The sequence below is a fragment of the Rhinopithecus roxellana genome, chromosome 6, assembly GCF_007565055.1.
Source record: "Rhinopithecus roxellana isolate Shanxi Qingling chromosome 6, ASM756505v1, whole genome shotgun sequence".
Classification (NCBI taxonomy): domain Eukaryota; kingdom Metazoa; phylum Chordata; class Mammalia; order Primates; family Cercopithecidae; genus Rhinopithecus; species Rhinopithecus roxellana.
This window is the reverse complement of record NC_044554.1, coordinates 79527356-79550387: the sequence shown is the minus strand read 5'-3', so window position 1 is coordinate 79550387 and position 23032 is coordinate 79527356. Positions and strand designations below refer to the sequence as shown.

Sequence of the window (23032 nt, the reverse complement as noted above, 5' to 3'; positions counted from 1 at the left end):
GGTGGATCACGAGGTCAGGAGATCGAGACCATCCTGGCTAACACAGTGAAACCCCGTCTCTACTAAAAAATACAAAAAACTAGCCGGACGAGGTGGCGGGCGCCTGTAATCCCAGCTACTCCGGAGGCTGAGGCAGGAGAATGGCGTGAACCCGGGAGGCGGAGCTTGCAGTGAGCTGAGGTCCAGCCACTGCACTCCACCCTGGGCGAGAGAGCGAGACTCCGTCTCAAAAAAAAAAAAAAAAAAAAAAAAAAGACTCATCATAGCTGAGGCCTTTGCACTCTGCTCTTTCCACTCACATGTCGCCTCAGGGGTGTCCGTGGCCTCTCCTTTCCCATCTCTCCCAGTACATTATGGTCTTTCCTTCCTAGCGTCTGGTGGTACCTATGGTAGGCATGTTTAGCTGCTGGTACGATCCCTCCTCCACTGAAATATGGGCTTCATGTCTGGCCCCTGTGGGACTGCCAGAGCCTGGCCCTCAGTCATGTTTAGTTGGGCTAGTGAGTCGACTCTTTTGGTCAAAGGGACAAAAGAAGATGAGGAGATGTGGCTTCAGGAACAGTGAGACCTGCGCGTGGCACTGCTAGGAGGGATGGGTTCTACCTGCCAGCCTTGGGGCTCCTGGCAGCCGACAGGACTCTGCCCACTGGGACTTGTGTGCCAACCTTTGGGTACAGAGCCTTAGCTTCACAGGCCCCAAGCCAGGAGCCCCTCCTCAGGTGGGCCAGCAGGGATGGATGAAGGCCTGTCGAGGGGTTCTTGCACACTCAGATCCAAGTCTCAGAGTGGTGGTCCCTCTGCTGGCCTCCCACCCATACTCTCCTGTCATCAGAAGTGTGGCAGGTGACAGTGTGGTCACTGGGGTGGGAGGATGTGGGAGGCCCTGGATGGGGCCCATGCCCAAGGGTCTAGCCAAGGCCCCTTCATTAGGGCCCCAACTGTGACTTTATTGCTCATAGTCTCTTCCCTGCCCTGGTGGCCCTCATCCCTCAAACCTGAATGCAGAAGTCTTGGTCCTGGACTCAAATCCATGCCACTCTTCAGCCTGTGCTGTGGGTTCCTAAGCTGGGCATTTACCTAGCAATCAAGACTTCTGACAGTCCTCAGTCCTACCCCCAAACCCCCTTGGACTTCTTTTTTAAGGTGGTTTCAGCTAGGAGGGTGAGCGTGGCTTGGGTGAGGGCAGATAGGGTGGGAGCATGTGGCAGGTATGGATGAGACCTTGACAAAGGGACCCCAGATGAAAGACAGGGACCCTTTCTCCCTTTGTCCTGGAAACCCAGCTCAGCCCCAGCCCTTGCCCATACTGCTGCTGCTGCCTGGTACCTTCCACAAGGCCAGACTCCCCTCCGCAAAGCTGTGGCCTGCACCAGCTCCTCTGGCTCTCCTCTGCCTGCTGAGGGCCCCCTCCCAGCCTGGCTGTCAATCACAGGAGAAAGGGGTTGGGATTTTGTTTGTGCCTCTGCCTGAGCAGAGAATGGCTGATGCGGCCACCGAGCCTTGACCTGGAGAGCCCCTCTGTCCCTGCTGCCCCCGTCTCCCCTAGCCCAGACTTCTGCCCTTCACGCCCATCCCTGACCAGCAGCCCCACTCAGCCTAGGCTCTGGGTGCCAGCTGGTTATGGACATGCCACCTGAACCCAGGCCAGGAGCTGGTGGATGCATAGGGCTATTTTAAGCACAGCTTCTTGGCCTGCTCCCCTGGCCCCCAGCCCCCAGCAGCTCAGCTACTGGTCACCTGCCACCGCCTGGAATGCTGATTGGCAGTTGGCTGGGGTGGGGGCTGGGAAGACACTGTTATAAAGCTGGGAGTGTAGGGAAGCAGCCGTCCCCATCCAGAGTCCTCTGTGGTCCCTGCTGCCACCATGGCCACCCACCGCCTTGTGATGGTCCGGCACGGCGAGAGCACATGGAACCAGGAGAACCGTTTCTGTGGCTGGTTCGATGCAGAGCTGAGTGAAAAGGGGGCCGAGGAAGCCAAGCGGGGAGCCAAGGCCATCAAGGACGCCAAAATGGAGTTTGACATCTGCTACACGTCGGTGCTGAAGCGGGCCATCCGCACCCTCTGGGCCATCCTGGATGGCACGGACCAGATGTGGCTACCTGTGGTGCGCACTTGGCGCCTCAACGAGCGGCATTACGGGGGCCTCACAGGCCTCAACAAGGCAGAAACGGCCGCCAAGCACGGGGAGGAGCAGGTGAAGATCTGGAGGCGCTCCTTTGACATCCCGCCGCCCCCAATGGACGAGAAGCACCCCTACTACAACTCCATTAGCAAGGTGGGCTGCCTCCGCTGGGAAGGCCTCTGGGAAGCTGCGGGGTGGGTAGTTGGGTGGGAGCCCGTTAGGTGGGAAAGCAGCGTGCCTGTGTCCCCCAGGAGCGTCGGTACGCAGGCCTGAAGCCCGGGGAACTGCCCACCTGCGAGAGCCTCAAGGACACCATTGCCCGGGCCCTGCCCTTCTGGAACGAGGAGATTGTTCCCCAGATCAAGGCCGGCAAGCGAGTGCTCATTGCAGCTCATGGGAACAGCCTGCGGGGCATTGTCAAGCACCTGGAAGGTGAGGCGGCCCTCAGAAGCCCGGGCGGGGTGGGTGGGCAGCAGCCTCAGCTGGCTTATCTCAGCAAAGCCTCTAGCCCATGGACCAGGCCACTTTCTAGGCGTGGGGCTCCACATTGTTCACTGAAAAAGGAGGGCTAAGCAGCCATTTTTTAGTTTTGTGAAACTTCCCTCATTTCTGTGTAACCGGGACACACTCCACAGGGGCTGACCGCACTTGAAGCTCGCTGTGTCCCGAGGCGGGGCAGACTCCAAAGGGGCATCTGCCTAGGGACACCCAGCTAGGAAACGGAGGGGCTGGGCTTAGAGCATCTAGCTCCAAATCCCGGCTTACCAGGGGCCCTGGACAAACCACCTCCATCTCTGGGCCTCTCCCTTTTCCGGGGTGGTGGGGAGCTCCCAGGGCTCCCTCCAGTACTTACTGCCTCTTGATGTGTAAGCTTGGACCCCTCGCAGGACCCTTCCCCCTCAGGTCCTCAGATTCCCTGCATGAGCTCCAACACCTATCTGCCTCTGCAGCCCCTCTCTGGACAAAGGAAAGACCAATCAAAACAGGGATGCAAGACTATGGAGTGGCCGGACTCCGGGGTTGCAGCGGGGCTCCCACTGAAGAGCAAGGGCTGACAAACGGGCCCGGGATGCATGGGTGCAGTGAGGCCTCACCCAGAGTGACTGGCACCTCCACTCCGCCTCCCACCTTAGTATTCTGACACCAGGGCAGTCTAAATTAGCATCTGAATGACCTTAAAGCTTGTTGAGTCCTGGAAAGGCTAGAAGGGTGTGCCCCAAACCTTCTGCTCCTGGGGCCTATGGGCAGCTGGCCAGAGCACCCAGACCGGCAGGCCCCGGAGACCCAGCCCGCCCCAAGCCTGCCAACTCCAAACACAGATGCCTGGCACCTGACACCGGGGCCAGGCAAAAGGAAGGACCACCTGCCTTCTCTCCCTTCTGGAGGCTTCATGCCAGCCCCGTGACCCTCCCACAGCCTGGTTTGGGGAAAGGGGATGCACTTTTGGTGGTGAATATGAGGGGATTTCCGTGGGAGTCCCTGAATCCCCAGGGAACATTCTCTTAAACTTTTCTGCATGGAGCGGGGGTGGAGTGGCGCGAATATCAAAGGTCGAGCTGCTATTCCCAGCTCGGGGGCTGCAGGAGGCACGCAGGGTCAGGTTTCGACCAGGCTTGGCCTCCCTGTCCCTCCTCCAGCTCCATTCCACACTTGCTCCTGTTCAGGATGTCTAGAATTTAGAGCACTTTGGAAACCAAAGGGCGCCAGACACGGTGGCTCACTCCTGTAATCCCAGCACCTTGAGAGGCTGAGGCAGGTGGATCACCTGAGGTCAGCAGTTTGAAATCAGCCTGACCAATGTGGTGAAACCTGTCTCTACTAAAAATACAAAATTAGCCCTGTGTGGTGGCGCTCACCTGTAATCCCAGCTACTTGGGAGGCTGAAGCAGAATTGCTTCAATCCAGGAGGTGGAGGTTGCAGTGAGCCGAGATCGCGCCATTGCACCCCAGCCTGGGCAAGAGGAGCAAAACTCCATCTCAAAAATAAAGAAAGAAACCAAAGGGCTAGTGTCCTTCCTGACCCTCAACTTCAGTCTGGCTGGAGTCACACTGGGCTGAGGGGACTATGGACAGCACCACCACAGGTCACAGCCACTTGGGTGGGGCTGAAGTCCCCATTTGTTTCACCACTGGGCTATTTCTGTAGGCTGCTTGTCTAACTCAGTTATGCCTTGACCTTCGGCAACATTTCTGTGGCCTCGCTCTCAGGGCTGGAAAGGTTGATGCCAGGGGAACTGGCTCTGTGGCCCATAAAGGTCATATAGTGTCTGCTGTGTGAATAGGCTGGGGACAGAGGGGCTAAGGACACCTATTCCTTCCGGCACAGGGATGTCAGACCAGGCAATCATGGAGCTGAACCTGCCCACGGGGATCCCCATCGTGTATGAGCTGAACAAGGAGCTGAAGCCCACCAAGCCTATGCAGTTCCTGGGTGATGAGGAAACGGTGCGGAAGGCCATGGAGGCTGTGGCAGCCCAGGGCAAGGCCAAGTGACGGGTTGGGCTTGGGCAATAAAGGCACCTCCTCCCACAGCCTGGACTCCAGCGCAGCCGGGCATGCCAGGCTCACCGCACCATCAGCTATGGGGACTCCAGAACCAGGGGTGCAGCCATCCACCTTCCCCCACTCCATGCCCGTGTCACCAGGGGCAGGAGCCTAGTACCCACCCCTAGACATCAGGACACTGAGCCAGGGCTGCAACCACTCCATGAGTTTGCAGGCAGGACAAGCCTGTGGTGACCCTGAAGCTTCAGAGCCACTTAGTAAATAACCATGCTCTAGAACTGGCGTGCTTGGGGCCAGTTAGAAGAGGCCAAGTGACCCGGCTCTCCCCATGGGGAGCAAGGACCACAGCCAGGACATGGCTTCCCGGACAGCTTCCTACAGAGGGCAGGTGGTCCTCTGCTGTCCTTGCAACCCCCAGGTGGCACTTTGAGCCCTGACTCTTGGGTGGGGACAGGTAAGCCCAGAGGGGGCCTCAAAGCTGGCAACAGCCCAAACTTGGGTCTTCCATGGGAGTGGAGGGGAAGTTCCCTCTTCATGGGAGAGGCACCAGGAAGCCCTGGCAAAAAGGGGAGAGGCCTGACCACAGGAAAGCCGGGAGCAGGGTTGGACTCCATGCAGCCTTCACCCCACGCACCAGCAGGTGACGCCTCGAGTCACGCACGTCCGCCTAGCAGCTCTGGGGCACAGGAGGGACCTAATTCCCTGGATGCTCGGTGGGTGCCAGATACTCACACCACACAGTGGGCCATCCCACTGTGAGGCTCCCTGAAGCTGGGAGCAGGGCAGCCCTTGGCCTCTCCCAGAGGAATTGGAACGCAGGAAGACTCTGACTTCAGTCCCATCTTAACATTTAGCCTCTTCCTGGTGGCTGATCATCATCAGCCGCAGTCTCAGGGTGAGGGTGCTCACACCAGACACAGAGCAGAGGCAGACACCGGGCAGGCAGCCGGGTGCTATTCCCACATGGGAGCATTCAGGCTATAGCAGGGCAGGTCAGAGCTGTGAGCCTGTGTAGACCAAACTGGGAATTCGTGGTCCAAAAGCATATTTGTTCTTCAGGGACACGGATGAGGTGGGACAGAAAATAGGAGAAGACAACAGGCCGAGGCCACTCTGTGTTACGTTTCCTGAAGTCAGAATCAGTTGAGGCACACACTGGGGCCGGCAGGCATTGAGTGAGCCGTGTGGAGGAACATGTTGTGTCTGCTGTTTTCGAATACCCAGGGTGGAAGCTTGACCATCCGCATCCCCACTTCCCATAGCCCAGGCAGAGGGACAGAGAAATGGAGTGGGGAGCATAGAGCAGGCTCCGACAAGACAACTTCCCTGCTGCCAAACCACCATGATCCACTCTGACTTTGGTCACAAACTCCGCTAAAAACAATTCTCTATGTTCACTGTTCCCAAGGGTCATTCTAAACAGTGGTGGCCACCACCCCTTAGAAGCAAGAGAAAAAGAAAAAAGGCAAATAAATGCAGAAGGCAGCCGGAGCCTCCCAGATGCCCCTGCTCAGGACCCTTCCCCACAGCTTGGCAGTGGCCACTCAGCGCTTGGCCACAGGCAGGGCTTGGCTCAGTATCCTGTCGGGGGCAAGAGCCAAGCTGTGTGGGAGGGTCAGGGGGATGCAGGAAGGATGTTTGGGAATCACCAGGCCATTGCTGCATTTGGGGTGACAGGCTGAGTCTGCCAAGTCAGAGGGAGCCCTGAGGCCTCATCCTCACTGGGGGTCCCATTCCTGGAAGAGTGCTGAATGTCAACTCCCAGGCCTCCTCTTCCAGCAAGAAGGAAGCCATGTCTGAGCGGGGAAGGGCAAGATGTGCCCTCAGCCTCACTCAATGAGCTCCACGTAGTTGGCAGGGAACATGCCAAAATGGCCATCCGGCCCATAGCCACGCCACCAGCCTTCGTCGATCACCTCGATGCCCGTGATGAGGTTCTCGGGGTCAAAGGAGATCTCTGTGTCGTCGGCTGCAAAGAGGATGAGCCCAGATGCATATCAGGGGCTCCCTCCCACATCCCACCTGCTTGGGCAGCACACGGCAGCCCTACCCTGCTGCAGTACAGCTCGCTGTGGCTCTGGTTCCTTCTCAGAAATATCCCTGCCACGCTGCTAAGCCTTGGCCAACACTGCACCCTGTCCCAATGCTGCTCTGGTGACCACAGCCTCAGGGCACACCCTCCTACAGAGCATTCCCAAAAAAGGCTAGTGTAGACACCAGCCTGCTCCGTGGGGAGCCTCCACCCCATTTTCCAAGGCTTCCACCAGGGACGCCTGGGGAACCAGCATCCAGGCTTGGCCCACCTCCCTGCTCAGACCCCATGTTTTGTGACAAGGATGGCAACTAGGATTCTACATCAGCGGCCAGCAAATAGCTACGAGGAACACATGGGGAGGCCTGGGCTGTGCAGGACACTCCAGTGCCACAGTCGCCCCCACTCCAGAGGTGCTTCTACCCCTAAACGCACCACTCACCCTCCTGTCTTCTCTTCCTGACACCCCCTGGTGCCATCTTCCCATAAAACCCCAGACCCTCTTGTCTCCTAACCTCAGGACCCTGTGGTCCGTGCCAGCCAGGCCAGGGCACCTTACCTGCCTGGTAGTCGTACAGGGCACGGGCACAGAGCCCTTGCCCACTGAGCCCCTGGCCCTGAATGTGGTGGTCAATGTGCTCAGAGCCGGCACCTTGCTGCTGCACCTGCCCAGGGATGACAAAGGTGTTACCCCAGACTCAGCCCTTACACCCAGTCGCTGCTCTGCCCCACATGGCTCGGGTCAAGCTGGGAGTACACAGAGGGAAAGCAGTCTACAGGCTCGGGGGCTGCTGCTGTCCCCGCCCTACCAGAGCACAGAAGCCACAGGGCAGTGCGCAAATACCTCAGCCATGGGCTGCAAGGTCCCCTTCCCACCCAGCACCTCCTGTAGAGTGGTGCTTGCCCTGACAATTTATAGCACAGGGCTGCTCCAAAAATGCATGTGCTTTAAAACCTGTTGCATGCCCCCAGAAAACTTGGCCCATGATAAGTGTTCCTGAGTATGCAGCCCCTTCCTGGCCCCAGCCCCACTGTAGGAACCCACCAGTGGGGGCTCCTCGTAGAAGGTCTCCTGCTCCAGGGGTCCCTCATACACAGCCTCCTCTTCTGCCTGCAGCAGACATGGAGGAGTGCTGGGCGCCGGCACCTCACCAGGGAGATCTGCACCAGGGAACACAACGGGTTCTCACTCCCACACATCCCCCTTCTCCACTGCTGTCCCCCAGGGTCCCCATGGGATGACAAGCGCCTTGCCTGCCCTAGGCCTTGAGACGGTGGCAGCTGGCTCTTTGCCAAAGTGGGTCTCTGGTTGGGTGAGCTGCTTCTGCAGGAAGGGGCTCCTCAGCTTGCCTGCAAATCCGGGTAAATAAATACAACATCACTTCAGAAACACCACCTGCTGCACACGCACATGCGCACGCACATACACACACACGCACACACACCCCCACAGCACCCTCCACCCTGGTGTGCTAGAGGCAGTCTCATGGGGCTTGCCCTGGCTAGTGCAGGAACAGAGACCCCAGGGCCATGTGCTATGTGGTGACCTGGTAGACAGCGCAGCCCAGTATCTTCTGGAGGCCAAACAGGTGACCAGTGTGGTCACTGATGAGGTCAAGGGCCCTAGGTGTCCCTTCTCACTCATCCCTGTCACCGATACATGTCACTAGCCTCAGGGGAGTCCACATAGGACCCCAGGATCCCCCTCACCCTGCTGCTGCCTCATGGCCAGGCCCAGAGGAAGGTCTCACCCGGCTGAGGACTGGAGACAGAGGTGGTGGACATGGCCCTCTCCTTCTGCTTGAAAATCTCCCTCGGGTGCATGGCAGACTCCTGGAGGGAAGCACATGTTGACCCAGGCAGTGGGCAAAACTTTCACCACCTCTCCCCAGATCACAGCCCCTGCAGCTGTCAGTCCGGTAGCTCCTCAAGGGTGAGTATGGGGCCAGGAAGCAAAATATGTTCTCAGGTGAGAAGTCATTTAAAAATAAAAAGTACCTTTAAAAAGAGAAGTAAAACACAGAAGCCAAGGGGCTCACAGGGCCTCCCCCAGGACCAGGTGTGGTCCAAGCCCGAAGCTTCCGCCTTTGACTTTCCTCTCTACTGTCAGCTTGCCCAGATTCCAACCTGCCCCAGCTGACTGCAGGGCAGCTTCTGCCCAGGTCTGGGCTGGGCCCTCAATCCATGATCAAGGACTTCTGTGTGTGACCAGTACAGGTCCAAACAAGTAGAGCACCCTCATCTTACCTGCTCATCTCGGTTCCTTGAAACCACTTCTTGCTGCTGCTCCTCCCACGTCCTGCTGGGAAGGGCCGGGTGGGGCACAGCTGAGGCACAGCCACAGGTTCTCACGCCGCACCCCTCAGTCCTCCTTGCCTCCGTGGGATGGAGCGGATGCCCAGCAATGCCCCAGGGTGGGTCCCCCAGGCCAGCCTCCACCTCTGGCTCACCTCTGGGGGCTGGCCTCGCCACCCTGCTCCTGATAGCGCTGCTCCCGGCGCGCAGCTTCACGCAGCTCACGCTCCCGGCGCTCCTGCTCCAGCTGCCGCTGCGCCTCCTCAGCCCGCCGCTTTTCCTCCAGCCGACGGTTCTCCTCCTCCTTCTGCAGGGAGAGCCGCTGCCCGCTCAGCCCTGTGCTGACACTTCAGCCTAATCCCCTGCCCAGGACTGGGTTTTAGGCATATGGCCAAAGACGGGCACCAGAGCCAGTCGCTCATTAGCCTTGTGGCTTAACCTACCCGAGCCTCAGTGTGACCATCTGTAATGGGCACCAAGGAGAGTGGATGCTGCACGAGCTCGCTGCGAAGAAAGCTGAGCCACAGCAAGCAGAACACTCCCATGTGCCCAGCACGCCCTGGGGCGGCACTCACCTCTGCTTTGGCCCAGAAGCTGTCTTTACCAACCCTTTTAATCTCAGACACAGCATTGGTCTTCTGGTACACAGAGCCCTGTAGGGGACAGCACTCATTAGAGACCTGGACCCAGGTGGAAGGCCAGTCCCACAGGCACCAGAGGAGAGAATACACTAAACTTGTGACAGCACAGGTGAGTGCTGCTAGGACTGGAGCCAGCAGAGGCAGCAGAGCACTGCCCAGTGACCCTCAAGGAGACACATACCAAGATGACCTGAAAGAAGCCCAGGACACTGCCCCAAGGGGGAGGCTCAATCCCAGACAACACTAGAGGGGTCTCTGGTGGTCTTTGGCCCTCATAGATGGGGGCCAGGGCAAGAAAGGCCCCCATACTCCACCTGCAAACTCCTAGACATTGGGCAGTTCTGAAGCAGGCCTCTGGCCAGGGGCACTCAGACAGCTGACTAGCACAAGAGCGTCCAAGGAACCACCACTGAGCCCAACCACACATCTGTGGACGCAGCTCCCAGCCATCAGCTCCACACATCACCGGGGCCGCAGGCCCACAGGTATCTCACATGACTCCAAGGGGCCTGCTCTGGTTTCAGGCTCTGCCTTGATGCCCCCTTTAGTCCCTCCACAGCAGCTACCTCCAGGGGCAGCCCAGGATGTGCCAATGCCATGACCTCGAGGGCAGCCAGACTATCATAGCCATGCATCCTGCAGAGCCTCCACTCTGATCACACAGGCTGGGCTCCAGATGAAGGCTAAAGAACAGCTAGTCCAAGCCCTAGGCAAAGTCAGAGGGCTACTCCTGCTCATCTGGTCAGTGGGCACTCCCCACAGCTCAAGGGTTACCACCTGCAGAAACTAGGCAGGCATGGGCCCAGCCAGCCTGGGTGCTGGGAAGTGCACATTCCTGGCCCCCTGCCCTCAGGCCCTGAGCAACAAAGGGACTGGCAATGGGCAGGCAGCACTCACCACTGGGGCCTGGGGCCCCGTGTCCTGGAAGCGGCCACTCTCCTTGTGAAAGCTGTAGTTGGCACCTGAAGCCTTGGCCACCTTCTCCATGATGCACTCAGGCTCCACATCCTCCTCGGCCCGTGCGTTGATGGTCACGTGGGCCCCCTGCAGCAGGAACGGCACTTGAAAGAAAGGCTTTGTCAGCCCAGGTTATGGGCCAAACTCCTGTCAGTCCACACAGCACAGGCCACTACTACACCACACAAGACTAGAATCAGGAAACCAGAAGGCACCTGTCTGGCTGCTGAAAACTGAGGCATGAGTTCCCCTCAAGGGCTCAAACAAACCAACTTGGAGCAAACCCCTCATACTTGTCCCAGTTCATGTGAAACCCTTGCCCTCTACTGTGTTATCCAGCGGTTCCTTCTGTAGATGTTCCCTGCTGCATATCAGTAGACAGCCCAGGCATGATTTGCATCAAAGGCCTTCCTTCTAATCAATGGAAACCAATTTTAAATGCCATCTGGAAATCACAAAAGACCCTGAATAGCTAAAGCAATCCAAAGCAAAAAGAGCAAAGCTGGAGGCTTCATGCTACCTGATTTCAAATTAAACTACAAAGCTATAGTAATCAATACAGCATGGTACTGGCATAAACACAGACATACAGAACAATGGAAACTAACAGAGCACCATCCCACACACTTACAGCCAACTCATTTTTAACAAAGGTGACAGGAACACACACTGTGGAAAGGACGGTCTATTTAATAAACAGGGCAAGGAAAATTGGATATTTACATGCAGAAGAATGAAATCAAATCTTCATCTTCCACCATATAAAAAAAAAACTCAAAATGGATTAAAAAGACTTAAATGTAAGACCTGAAACTATGAAACTACTCAAAGAAAACATTAGAAAGACACCCCTGGACATTGATCTGGGCAAAGATTTTTTTTGGGTTAAGACCTCAAAAGCCCAGGCAACAAAAGCAAAAGTAAACTAATCCGACTACAACAAGCTAAAAGGCTTCCGCACAGCAAATGAAACAATCAACAAAGTAAACAGACAACCTACAGAATGGGAGAAAATATCTTCAAACTATCCATCTGACAAGGAATTAGCAACCAGAACATAAAAGGAACTCAAACAACTCAGTAGCAAAAAAATAATAATCTGATTTTAAAATGGGCAAAAGACCTTAACAGATATTTCTAGAAAGATGATATACATATGGCTAACTACGTATGAAAAAACGCTCAACATCACTAACCATCATCAGGGAAATGCAAACCAAAACCATAATGAGCTATCATCTTACCACAGTTAGAATGGCTATTATAAAAAACAAAAACTAAATGCTAGCAAGGATGTGGAGAAAGGGAAACTTATACACTGTTGGTAGGAATGTAAAGTAGTACAGCCATTACAAAATCAGTATGGTTTTTTGGTTTTCTTTTTTGAGACAGTCTTATTCTGTCGCCCAGGCTGGAGAGAAGTGGCACAATCTCAGCTCACTGCAACCTCCACCTCCCGGGTTCAAGAGATTCTCCTGCCTCAGCCTCCTGAGTAGCTGGGATTACAGGTGCCCCCCACCACACCTGGCTATTTTAGTCCTACTAAAAACAGAACTAGCTTATGATCTAGCAATCCCACTGCTGGGGATATATCCAACTCTGACGTTCAGCACTATTACCAACAGCCAAGATATGGAATCAACAAAGACATCCATCAATGGATGAAAGGGTAAAGAAAATGTAGTATATAAACACGAGGGAATATTATTCAGCCATAAAACAGAATAACATCCTGTCATTTGCAGCAACACGGATGAAACTGGAGGCCATAATGTCAAGGGAAATAAGCCAGGCACAGAAGACAAGTATTGCATGTTCTCACTCATATGTGGGAGCTAAAAAAGTGGGTATCATGGAGGGAGAAAGTAGAATGGTGGTTACCAGGGGCTGGGAAGGGCATGGGGGAGAGAAAATGAAGAGAAGTTGCTTAACAGGTACAAAAATACAGTTAAATAGAAGGAATAAATTCTAGTATTCAATAGTACAGAAGGGAAATTGTAGTTAACAATAATTTTGTATATTTCAAATTACCTCGAACAGAAATATTATAATGTTCCCAACACAAAGAAAAGATAGATGTTTGAGGTGATGGACATGCTAATTACCCTGATTCATTGTATACACTGTATACAGATATCAAAATATGACATGTATGCAAAAAATATGTGCAACTATTACATATAAATTTATAAAAACCCTGGGCCGGGCGCGGTGGCTCTCGCCTATAATCCCAGCACTTTGGGAAGCTGAGGAGGGCAGATCACTTGAGGTCAGGGATTCCAGACCAGCCTGGCCAACATGGGGAAACTCCATCTCTACTAAAAATCCAAAACTTAGCTGGGCATGGTGGCAGGCACCTGTAATTCCAACTACTCAGGAGGCTGAGAAAGGAAAATCACTTGAACCTGGGAGGTAGAGGCTGCAGTGAGCCGAGATCATGCCACTGCATTCCAGTCTGGGTGACAGAATGAGTCTCATCTCAAAACAAACAAACAAACAAACAAACAACTCTGATAAAAGAATGCCATACACGTTTTCTACAAAAAGTAAGCTACTGATATCTTCATGAGAAGCCAGACCCATGACCTCATTCACTGTTACTATACAGGTTGGGCATCCCTAACCTAAAAGTCCGAAATCCGAACTACTCCAATCAACATTTCCTTTAAGCATTATGTCAGCACTCAAAAAATTTCAGATTCTAGGTTGGGCGCAGTGGCTCACACCTGTAATCCCAGCACTTTGGGAGGCCGAGGCGGGCAGATCACGAGGTCATGAGATCAACACCATCCTAACACGGTGAAACCCTGTCTCTACTAAAAAAATACAAAAAATTAGCTGGGCGTGGTGGCGGGTGCCTGTAGCCCCAGCTAATCGGGAGGCTGAGGCAGGAGAATGGCGTGAACCTAGGAGGCGGAGCTTGCAGTGAGCTGAGATAGCGCCACTGCACTCCAGCCTGGGTGACAGAGTGAGACTCTCTCAAAAAAAAAAAAAAAAAAACCACATTCAGATTCTGGAGAATTTTGGATTTTGGACGCTGAACTGGTAAGTATTTAATGCAAATATTCTCAAATCCGAAAAAATCCAAAACATTTCTGGTCTTAAGCATCTCAGATAAAGGATACTCAAACCTGTATACCTGATAAGCTGGGAATTCTCTTATCGGCTCCTAGATGGAAACTGAGGTATAGCTGAAGAAATGTTGGCAGAACCAGAAATCAAAATTCTGAGTCTCCTTTGCCAGAGAAATGCAACCAGCGAAATGCAAAAAGTTACCTGACAAGTGACCAACAAATGCTTTTGTTACAAATAGTTTTTAAAATTTAAAAAGGTTCTATTATAGGACTGACATGAATCCATGTAGAAATGGGGGCTGGAAAGGAACGCATCAAAAGGCCATGTGCGTGCTACGATGGTGGGCACTCTCCCCTTCCTCCAAATCCTGACGGTATTACTAGGCTGTTTAGAGGCATCATAAAACAAAACAGAACCAGGGCCCAGCCTTTTCACAGCACCAGTTCCAGCATGGTCCTTTATTTTGCCCCACTGAGGCCGGCCTGTAGGTGGCCCTGGCAACATCCTGACCTCCCATGCATTCGCTGATGGAGAGTGAAGCAGCCTCCGGTCATGCCCTGAAGGGCAGGCAGAGAGCATTAGCCAAGAGCACACTCCCGAATCCAGTTCTGATTCCCACTTGCTTGCACCCAGGAACCTGGGAGACCTCAAGCCTGTGAGGCCTGTTCCCAGTGGAGCAGGCCTCGCCAGGCCTCACCTTCAGGAAGTTGGCCATGGTGCTGACGTGGCTGGCGCAGGCTCCCTTCCGCACATCGTTCACACCCTCGCCTGTCTGTAACACAAGTATGCCCAGAATGACCCAGGCCTCCCCCAGAGCCACTTCCCTCCCCTGGGGACCCAACATCTACCCTATGTCCCAGAAAAGAGAAAACTGCAACCCCCAAAGCAGAACCAATTCTTCTGACTGCATCACACTGGTGAGGTAAGTTCCCATGCCGCCAAGGGGCCCATGGACGCTCCCTTGGCAGGATGGCTACCGGCTTTCCCTGTGGGAGCATTTCATGAGTTTTCGTTTTCATTCTTTTTTTTTTTTTGGAGATGGAGTCTTGCTCAGTCGCCCAGGCTGGAGTACAGTGGCACAATCTCAGCTCACTGCAACCTCTGCCTCCCAGGTTCAAGCAATTCTCCTGCCTCAGCCTTCCGAGTAGCTGGGACTACAGGTGCATGCTGCCACGCCCAGCTAATTTTTGTATTTTAGTAGAGACGGGGTTTCACCGTGTTGCCCAGGCTGGTCTCAAACTCCTGAGCTCAGGCAATCCAACCGCCTCGGCCTCCCAAAGTTCTAGGATGACAGGTGTGAGCCACCGCACCCGGCCTTCAAGAGTTTTCTTGATCCCCACCAAGGGATCAAGGAGGCCCTGTCCCTGCACTGCCAGGCTCCTAAATACTCCCTCAGGCTCTCTACTCCATCAGAACCACCACCCTCAAGAGCACGAAGCAAGGACTCCCTGCGACTGCTTTTACTCCATTTTGCAGGAAAAACTCTAGGCTTGGAGGGTGAATTCTGCATAGCAAAGCCACAGTTATTCTTTGGGACACAGTGAATCTGTCAACTAGTCTGCTCATTCACCAGCTCAGAGCTGTTCTATTGATCCACTAAGTCATGCCTGTAAAACACTCTGTTCCTGAAGTCAAGTCAAAACAGGAAAGAAGACAATGGGGTTTCCTGGGTCACACCTAAATGAAACGAGCTCCACATACCCAGTTGATGAGGACAAATTTGGGCAGTCCGGAGTTGGGGTCCTTCACTCTGCAGAAGGCATACATCACCTTCCCGCTGTTGAGCTCCTCCACCATCTCCTCCAGGCCACCCTCTGCAGCAGAGTCACAAGGAAGGTCAGGGGTGGCCCTGACATTCCCTGCTGGCCCTGGTCCCACCAGGAAGGGAAGCCAAGCTGCCTCTAAACCAGGGCTTCTCACCTCTACCTGTATCAGAATCTTTCTAGGGGCATGTTTACAATCAGAGTCCTGGGCACCAGCCCCACTAAACTGACTGATGAGAGCTGGGTGGGACCTAGGAGTCTGTGATTCTGACAAGTACCTCAGGTAATTTTTTTCACTCACACTCGTTTAAAAACCACTTCTCTAAACCCAGAGGTAATTCTGGAAATAAAAACAGGGTCACTTCCATGGCAAAACCAGCCACCAGACTTCCAAATGGAGGATGTCTCCATCAAAATTTTATTGTTGCCTCAACCTTGCAAAGGGGCCCGGAATAACAGGGCCTGTAGAGTCACCACTGCCTGCACCTGTGTCTGCTCAAGCTCCAGGGCCGCCTAGGGGGCCAGACCAGATTGAAAGTCCTGCAGCAGCATAACTGGCTCAGCCCTCACAGACTCCAGAAGAGAGGGTGATGGGGGCAGGGGGAGCGCAGGAGTGGGCAGCTCTAAACGATTCTCCCCTGACACTGAGGCTTAGCCCCCACAAGCTTTCCCAGGTTATAAGGAGGAAGAGCTGATCAGGTATTTCAGTTACGGGGCTCCATATAAGTGGAGGCAGTCATGAGTCCCCACTCTGGGGACAGTAACTTGTTGTGTTTGCAGCAGAGCCCTGTCTTGTGCCACTGGGGATGATGACAGGAAACTCAAGTTGTTGATCCCTGCAACTCCCAGTCACCTGCCACACCACATATCTACTGTTCAATGGTGATCCTTCTAGAAAGGGGACACCTCCCGAAAAGGTTGTGAAAGGAAGGGGCTTTCTACCAACAACAGCCACCAAACCGTGGAGAACACACTCCGAGCGCTCATTGAACAATGAAGCCATGTCTGGCTCAGGACAGAGGGAGGGGTCAGGGAAGTTCTGGAGGAGAAGCAGTCAAGGGTGTCAGCTGGTGGGCCCACAGGTCACACTCTGACCCAGCCTACCCTGACAATCTCTGCTCTGTGCTGGCCAAGAGCCTGTCCTTCCTGCAGAGACCCCCAGAGCCTCCCCCGTGACTATCTGCAGTGATACTGCCTCTCCCAGTGAGGATGGGGCCCCTGCAAGCACTCGGCACAAGATCAGGGCAGGACAAAGGGAGACTAGGACATGTCTGTGGAACTTCTTTCCACCAGCACCAGTTCTGGGACTGGTGAGCTTCCCACCACAGCTCCCTGGACGCAGGCTGCCCACAAGCTGGAGAGGCCTGTTTCCCTCTCAGTTCTCCCCACGTAGACACAGAAAAAGCACTCCCCTGCACTCAGAGGGGAGGAGAGCCAAGAAGGAATGTTTTCACTTACATATATCTGAAACCAAAGGCCTGCCAGAAGTGGCCAGTGAGCACTGGAAGCCCCATGTGGCTCAGTGGACCAAGACGGCTGAGTGCGCTGACCCCCGGTCCTGTCTGTTGTTGGCTCATATCCTGATCAAGGGGCCAGGGTACCCCCAATGGAGTTAATGTGGGGTGGGTCTGCAGGAGGCAGGCTCCAGTCCACTTCCCACCCTCAGCGGAGGAAGGTGTTGAGCCACTGGCAGAGGCCACCTGTGTGATAGAGTCCCCTTCTTCTTGTGCAATAGCTGAAATGCCAGCTGAGATGGACTGCTGATGGTCACAATCCTCTCTTTTGCACACGTCACCCTCCTACCTCCTGGTGTCCCCGAGTCCATTTGGAGTCATACTCACCCCCTGTGCCAGCCACACGGATGTCATTGCTGTTGCCTTCATAGGTAAAGAGAGCCCTGAAATGAAACACAAGTGAGCTCTGTAGCCAGTACCTTGGGTTCCATCTCTCCTCACCGCACCTACCATGACTTTCCGCTATACCCCAAAGAGCTTGGGCCGACAGTAACACTGTGAGTGGACACAGGCCCCTTCTCACTTTGCTCTAGCCCGCTAACCAGGTTCTCAGTAGGCAACTGTGCAGCCTTCTCAGCTCTGCAGCTGGGAGGACACTGGCCTGACTTGCCATGGGGTGGGGGTTGTGAGGGACAAAGGCACAGAGATGGGAGCACACATCTACTATGAGGAAAACATGAGCTGCGGAGTTTCCAACGACTGCTATACATTCGTGTGTCAAATACTCACCTGGCCACACCAGGTATATGGATTTGAAAAGACAAAACATATCTACATATTCCTGAACGTAGAGCACCCAAAAGGAGAAGCCAGTCGGAGAAATACACACGCTGGGCCCCTTGGAAGGCTGCCCACCACTCCTGTGCACGTCTGCCCTGGCTCCAGTGAAGCCTGGCAGGTAGGGCAGCAGGTCCTTCTAGGCTTGAGATTCTTTGGTAAACACAGACTACTGTAGGTTGTGTTTATTAGAAACCACAAAGGAATGACACAACATGAAATCACACAGCTAAAACCATGAACCTCCCAAGCCCCTCACGGACAGGTACCCATGAGCAAGTTTTCTATCTAGCAGAGCCTATCTCTCCATGGGTGACATGGGGCCATGGCTTTCTTTTCCTGTAAGATTAATTATTCATAAGAACTCTGGGCCAGGTGCACTGGCTCATGCCTGTAATCCCAGCACTCTGTGAGGCCAAGTCAGGCGGATGGGGATCACGAGGTCATGAGATCGAGACCATTCTGGCTAACACGGTAAAATCAAATCTCTACTAAAAATACAAAAAATTAGCTGGGTGTGGTGGCAGGCGCCTGTAGTCCCAGCTATTCGGGAGGCTGAGGCAGGAGAATGACATGAACCCAGGAGGTGGGGCTTGCAGTGAGCCAAGATCATGCCACTGCACTTCAGCCTGAGCAACACAGCAAGACTCCATCTCAAAAAAAAAAAAAAAAAAAGAACTCTGGGTCAGGTGTGGTGGTTTATGCCTGTAATCCCAGTACATTGGGAGGCTGAGGCAGGAGGGTCGCTTGAGCCCAGGAGTTTGAGACGAGCCTGGGCAACATGGTGGGACCCTACCTCTACCAAAAATACAAAAATCAGCCAGGAGTGGTGGCACATGCCTGCAGTCCCAACTACTCGGGAGGCTGAGGTGGGAGGATTGCTTAAGCCCGGGAGCTCAAGGCTACAGTGAGCCATGATGATGCCATTGTACTCCAGCCCAGGCAACAGAGTGAAACCCTAACTCTTACAAAAAAAAAAAAAAAAAAAAAAAAAAAAAACTCTGGTAAAGATTCATTCTGACTTGCTATTAGCATGAACCTTGCAGCAACTCAACACCCCCGGCAGGACTGCTGGACATGGGTTGCGGGCACTGACCCACTGGACTGTAAGTCAAAGGCAAAACCCAGTCCTGTGTGTGTCATCTCCCCAGTCTTGGCCAGACGGAAGCGCCAGGGATAAACAGTTGGATACGAACCAAATCAGCTTCAATTTGGCTTCCCCAGGGCTTTGCCAATGCCACTGGCCAGAGATGCTTATGCCTGAGAAAGATGGAGAAATTAGACCCAGGCCCAGTGGGATCTGGTTGGTAGGGAGGAGACAGGCCTCCAGGAAAAGGCACTGCTTACCAGGAGAAGAGACAGAATACAGAAGGAGAGAAACACTGAATGAGAAACACTCAGAGAAAAGGAACTAGAGAAGAGACCACAGAGAAACAAGAGAAAGATTTGGGACGTGGCACACTGTCAGCGTGAGCTGGGGGAGCTCCCTGGAGGAAAGAAGCCCATTCCTCTTGATGACCACAAAGCCCTGGCTGCCAGAAGATAGCAAGCCGGCACAAGCAGCAGGAAACGGAAGATGGCAGCTTAACCCAGCTCTTGCAAGAAGGGACTCAGCCAGCTACAATGGCTCACGCCTGTAATCCCAGCACTTTGGGAGGCCAAGGCAGGTGGATCACCTGAGGTCAGAAGTTTGAGACCAGCCTTGCCAACATGGGAAACCCTCCTCTACTAAAAATACAAAATTAGTCAGGTGTGGTGGTGGATGCCTGTAATCCCAGCTACTTGGGACTCTGAGGCAGGAAAATCACTTGAACCCAGGAGGCAGAGGTTCCATGCCACTTCACTCCAGCCTGGGTGACAAAGCAGGACTCTGTCTCAAAAAAAAAAAAAAAAAAAAAAGGGACTCAGCAGCTAATATAATAAGAGCCAAGCTCAATGCCTGCCACCTATCTGACTTGATCCCCCTCTACCCCAGGCCACCTTTAAGAATGTTCCCAGCGCAGAGGCACATTCCCATTTTAGAGGCCCTTTGAAAGAAGGGTGAAGGAAGTTTCAAATCAACATGAAAAAACATGGTGCACTGGCCTCTGAGCAGCAAGGAATATGGAGTGTCAAGCATCTTATAATTCAATCATGCCTTTGAAAATAAGTACTGAGAGACTACTGCTTACTAGTCACAGGAATGCAGCTATGAACAATCCCTAAAAGGTCCTGCCCATGGAACTTACTTTCTAATGGGAGAAAAAACACACACCTAACACTAATGTACTTATTAGAGAGTGAAGCAGGTGCTAGAGGTGACACATGAACCAGGTAAGATCAATGCCAAGATACAGAGTAAGCAGGGGCAGGAGACAGATGCAAGACAGAGAGCTGATGTCATGGCTGCTCCCCACTCTGTCTGCCTTCCCCAATGCCAGCACTGTGTGTGTGAAACCTCTTATGACCCACCAAACTAGAGACCACCTCTTCTTCCTCTGATATCTCTACCACTTTTTCTGTATGAATCTCGGTCCATCCTTCATCTAAGCATCTGCTATACATAACAACTGTGCCTCAGGCACCAAGGACAGACAAACCCCACCCCTTCCAGTAAGAGATAAAGGTGACAAGAAAACCCATAAGGATTTTCAGCATATGTTGTGTCTGGCATGTGTCTGAAGGAAGTCAAACAGAAAGATGGGAAAAAGTGCCTACAGACAGGGAGCTAGGAATCAAGGAAGGCCTCTCTGAGAAGGCAACCTTGGGGCAAGGAAATTAAGGCTGGCGACAACGTGGAAGAAGTGTGCTCCACGCAGAGGAAGCAGCAGAGCAAGGACTCTGAAGAGGAACCAACTTGTAAGTTTGAGGAAGAGAAAGACGGCCAGAGTGGTGACAAACAGGTGTGGCCACAGTGTGGTAAGTGAAAGGGGTGGTAGGTTCTGGGTCATGCAGGACATCAGCAGAGCGAGGAGTCTAGGCTTTATTCAACATGCAACAGGAAGCCACTGTAGAGTTATAGACACGGAAGTGACATGGTCCAGATATTTTTCCGCAGTGTGCGGGAATCTGCCACACAGTATCTGCTGAGTAACTACCTTAATGGCTGTGACGATGAGGGTGGAGGCCATGGGTCATGCTGCTGAGTAACACAACCTGTAGTGCTACAAGAGCCTGGAGTTAGGGAGGGAGCATGGCATGGCTGTCTCGGCAGATGAGTCCAGTGAGATAGGTGGGTTCTGACTTCATGAGGGGAAAGAGGAGGTTCCACAACCCTCATGAGAGACAGAGAGTAGATGGAGTGGGTAAGCACCAGGCCAGGAGTGGTAGCAGACAGCTCTGGTAAGAAGACCAAGGAAAGGCTAGGAACATAGGAGGTCTGAAGAGGAAGCCCAAACTGCCAGGTGGGCTGGGAGGCATCATCCCAAACCAGTGATGGTTCCTGAGAAGACTGATGATGAAGAGAGACCTGGAAGAGAGATACATCAGGAGTGCCAGGAAGCTCCTAGGTAAGTCTGCCAGGGTAAACAGAGTGATCAAGAGCATGTTAAGAAGCAAAATCTTTAACTGGGGAGGGTTGGAGAGGGGCAAAGATTCTTCTGGGTTCTAAAGCCAAGTGGTATCATGAGGACATGAAAATGGGGCGCTCATTGCAGAGATGCTTTTGACTGGGTTTGAAGTAACAGGAGAGGTCTAAGAGAAACATGAACAGGAATAGGAGAGAGGCAAAACAGGGGGCTGATATCTAGAAACTCCCCTGAGAAAAATAACACTGACTGACATGTGGGTAAATCTGAGGGATTATAAAGTAGGCAGAAAACCCTACCAAGGAAGTGACGAGACATCCTTCTTTAGATGCCTCCCAAACAGAAGATGTGCTGTTTGGCATAAGTGCCATCCAGGGCACCAGACCTGACAGGAGAGTCTATAGACACCCCACAGATCCAAGCAACTGCTGTTCTAAAGCTCTTCCCCTAATGGCCCCTGGCGGCGGAAAAGGCAAAGCCATAACATCCTCAGGGTCACAACAGTACACTGCATAAAAGCCGCTCTGTGCTGGGCACTAGGAAGTGCAGAGGAGATGAGAAAGCACTTGTACAAGTGGAGATGGCCCCCACACAAGGGGAAGACAGTCGGGAGGGCCTCAGTGCTGACCACAGGGTGGCCCCACCACGACTCAGCCTCCAAGGCCCAGTTTCTATTCCCCAAAGTTGGTCACCTTAGCCCACCATACTCAGCATATTTCTCAGAATTGGAATTTCTCAAAACCGGTCAGTGAAAACAATTTAAGCAAATGGGAAAGTGAGGATATGTTTGGTGGTGGAGGGAAAACGGGACCTTTTCCCAAACAGATAGCGAGCATCCTACTTTCGTACATCTTCCCATGTCTCAGGCACAGGAAAGAGTACACTTTTTGGAGAAACAAATGTTCTGAAGTCCATGTTCAGAGAGAGCCAAGAACCCAGATCCCCAGCTCCTCATCTGAAGCCCCCAGGACAGGGCTCACATTCACAGCCCGGCTGCCAGGCCGCTCTCAAATGCCCATCTCTGAACACAGCGTTTGCAAAAAAAAAAAAGGGGGGGGCGTGGCTTCCGCCTTCTCAGAGAGGGCTATGCAGGGCCCCCTTCTCCAGGGAAGTCCCAGGACTGGAAAGAAGAACCTGGCGAAGCTAGCAAGCACGACCAGGCCGAGGATCCAACATGGAAGCCCGCGGAGCCCATAGTGGGTGGCGAGCGGCAGGGGGAGGGGCGGGGACTCACTGGGTCCCTGCAAGCCGGGTTTAACTTGTCCACAATCGGTGGGACAAGGGGTCACGGGGGGAGACGCGCTCCTGCTGCGGTGTGGAGGGGGCCGACAGGTAAGCCCCGGGCCACCTGCCGGGGTGCCGCTCCCTGATCGCGCTCCCGCTCCTCCCGAGTCCCCGGCTCCCCCCAGACAGACCCACCCCTGAGGCAGCCCCTGGCCCGACCCTGGCCCGTCTCGCCGCCCACCAGTCGGTCGGGGACTTCTCGGTGACCACCCGCACGTAGGCCTCCTGCAGCGCTGGCCCGTTCCGGCTCAGGTTCGCCGCCATGGCCCGCCCCGCAGTCTCTGCGCCGCTGCTGCCGCTTCCGGGCCGGACCGCCCCTTTGACAGCCGACAAGCCTAGCCTCCGACAACCGGAAACCCCGCCCCACGGCAGGAAGCGGAAATGGCAGGGGCCAGCTGCACCCGCGGGTCCTAGCGAGTCGTCAGGACCCGTGGTCTAGCATCCGGGTCCCGCGAACGCCGAAGGACAAGAGGGAGAAGTGAGGACTCGGCTTTCTGTTTGTCTTCAGGGAGGGATCCTGGGGCGCGGACTAGCCTGTTTTCTGGTCCCACGCAAACG

The 23032-nt window shown here is 53.9% G+C and overlaps 2 protein-coding genes across 7 annotated transcripts; one reads left to right on the top strand and one right to left on the bottom strand.

Annotated features, from left to right (window-relative positions):
- The first annotated feature begins 342 nt into the window (after window positions 1–342).
- On the top strand, window positions 343–6081 carry PGAM2 (phosphoglycerate mutase 2). Its single transcript, XM_010374550.2, has 3 exons — window positions 343–2278; window positions 2377–2557; window positions 4452–6081. The coding sequence occupies exons 1-3, from the start codon at window positions 1865–1867 to the stop codon at window positions 4616–4618; spliced, it is 762 nt and encodes a 253-aa protein (XP_010372852.1). The 5' UTR covers window positions 343–1864; the 3' UTR covers window positions 4619–6081.
- DBNL (drebrin like) lies at window positions 5659–22894 on the bottom strand. 6 transcript variants are annotated; one of them, XM_010374545.2, is made up of 13 exons: window positions 22656–22894; window positions 17235–17290; window positions 15332–15444; window positions 14328–14402; window positions 10496–10642; window positions 9533–9610; window positions 9113–9264; window positions 8910–8964; window positions 8414–8495; window positions 7917–8012; window positions 7708–7823; window positions 7222–7327; window positions 5659–6599 (listed from the first exon to the last, which is right to left on the bottom strand). In XM_010374545.2, exons 1-13 carry the CDS (start codon window positions 22736–22738, stop codon window positions 6460–6462), a joined length of 1299 nt encoding a protein of 432 aa, XP_010372847.2. In that variant the 5' UTR covers window positions 22739–22894; the 3' UTR covers window positions 5659–6459. The 6 variants fall into 6 exon arrangements, with proteins under 6 accessions (XP_010372847.2, XP_010372848.2, XP_030787776.1 ...); XM_010374546.2 differs by having other exon boundaries at window positions 8910–8961; XM_030931916.1 differs by having other exon boundaries at window positions 22610–22788.
- Window positions 22895–23032: the final 138 nt, after the last annotated feature.

Coding starts and splice junctions, on each gene's coding strand:
- PGAM2 (XM_010374550.2), top strand. CDS start 1,865: ATGGCCACCCACCGCCTTGTGATGGTCCGGCACGGCGAGAGCACATGG. Junction 2,279..2,376: donor ACTACAACTCCATTAGCAAG/GTGGGCTGCCTC, acceptor TGTGTCCCCCAG/GAGCGTCGGTACGCAGGCCT. Junction 2,558..4,451: donor CATTGTCAAGCACCTGGAAG/GTGAGGCGGCCC, acceptor CTTCCGGCACAG/GGATGTCAGACCAGGCAATC.
- DBNL (XM_010374545.2), bottom strand. CDS start 22,738: ATGGCGGCGAACCTGAGCCGGAACGGGCCAGCGCTGCAGGAGGCCTAC. Junction 15,445..17,234: donor CCGTGTGGCTGGCACAGGGG/GTGAGTATGACT, acceptor ACTCTGCTGCAG/AGGGTGGCCTGGAGGAGATG. Junction 8,496..8,909: donor CAAGGAACCGAGATGAGCAG/GTAAGATGAGGG, acceptor GCTTCCCTCCAG/GAGTCTGCCATGCACCCGAG.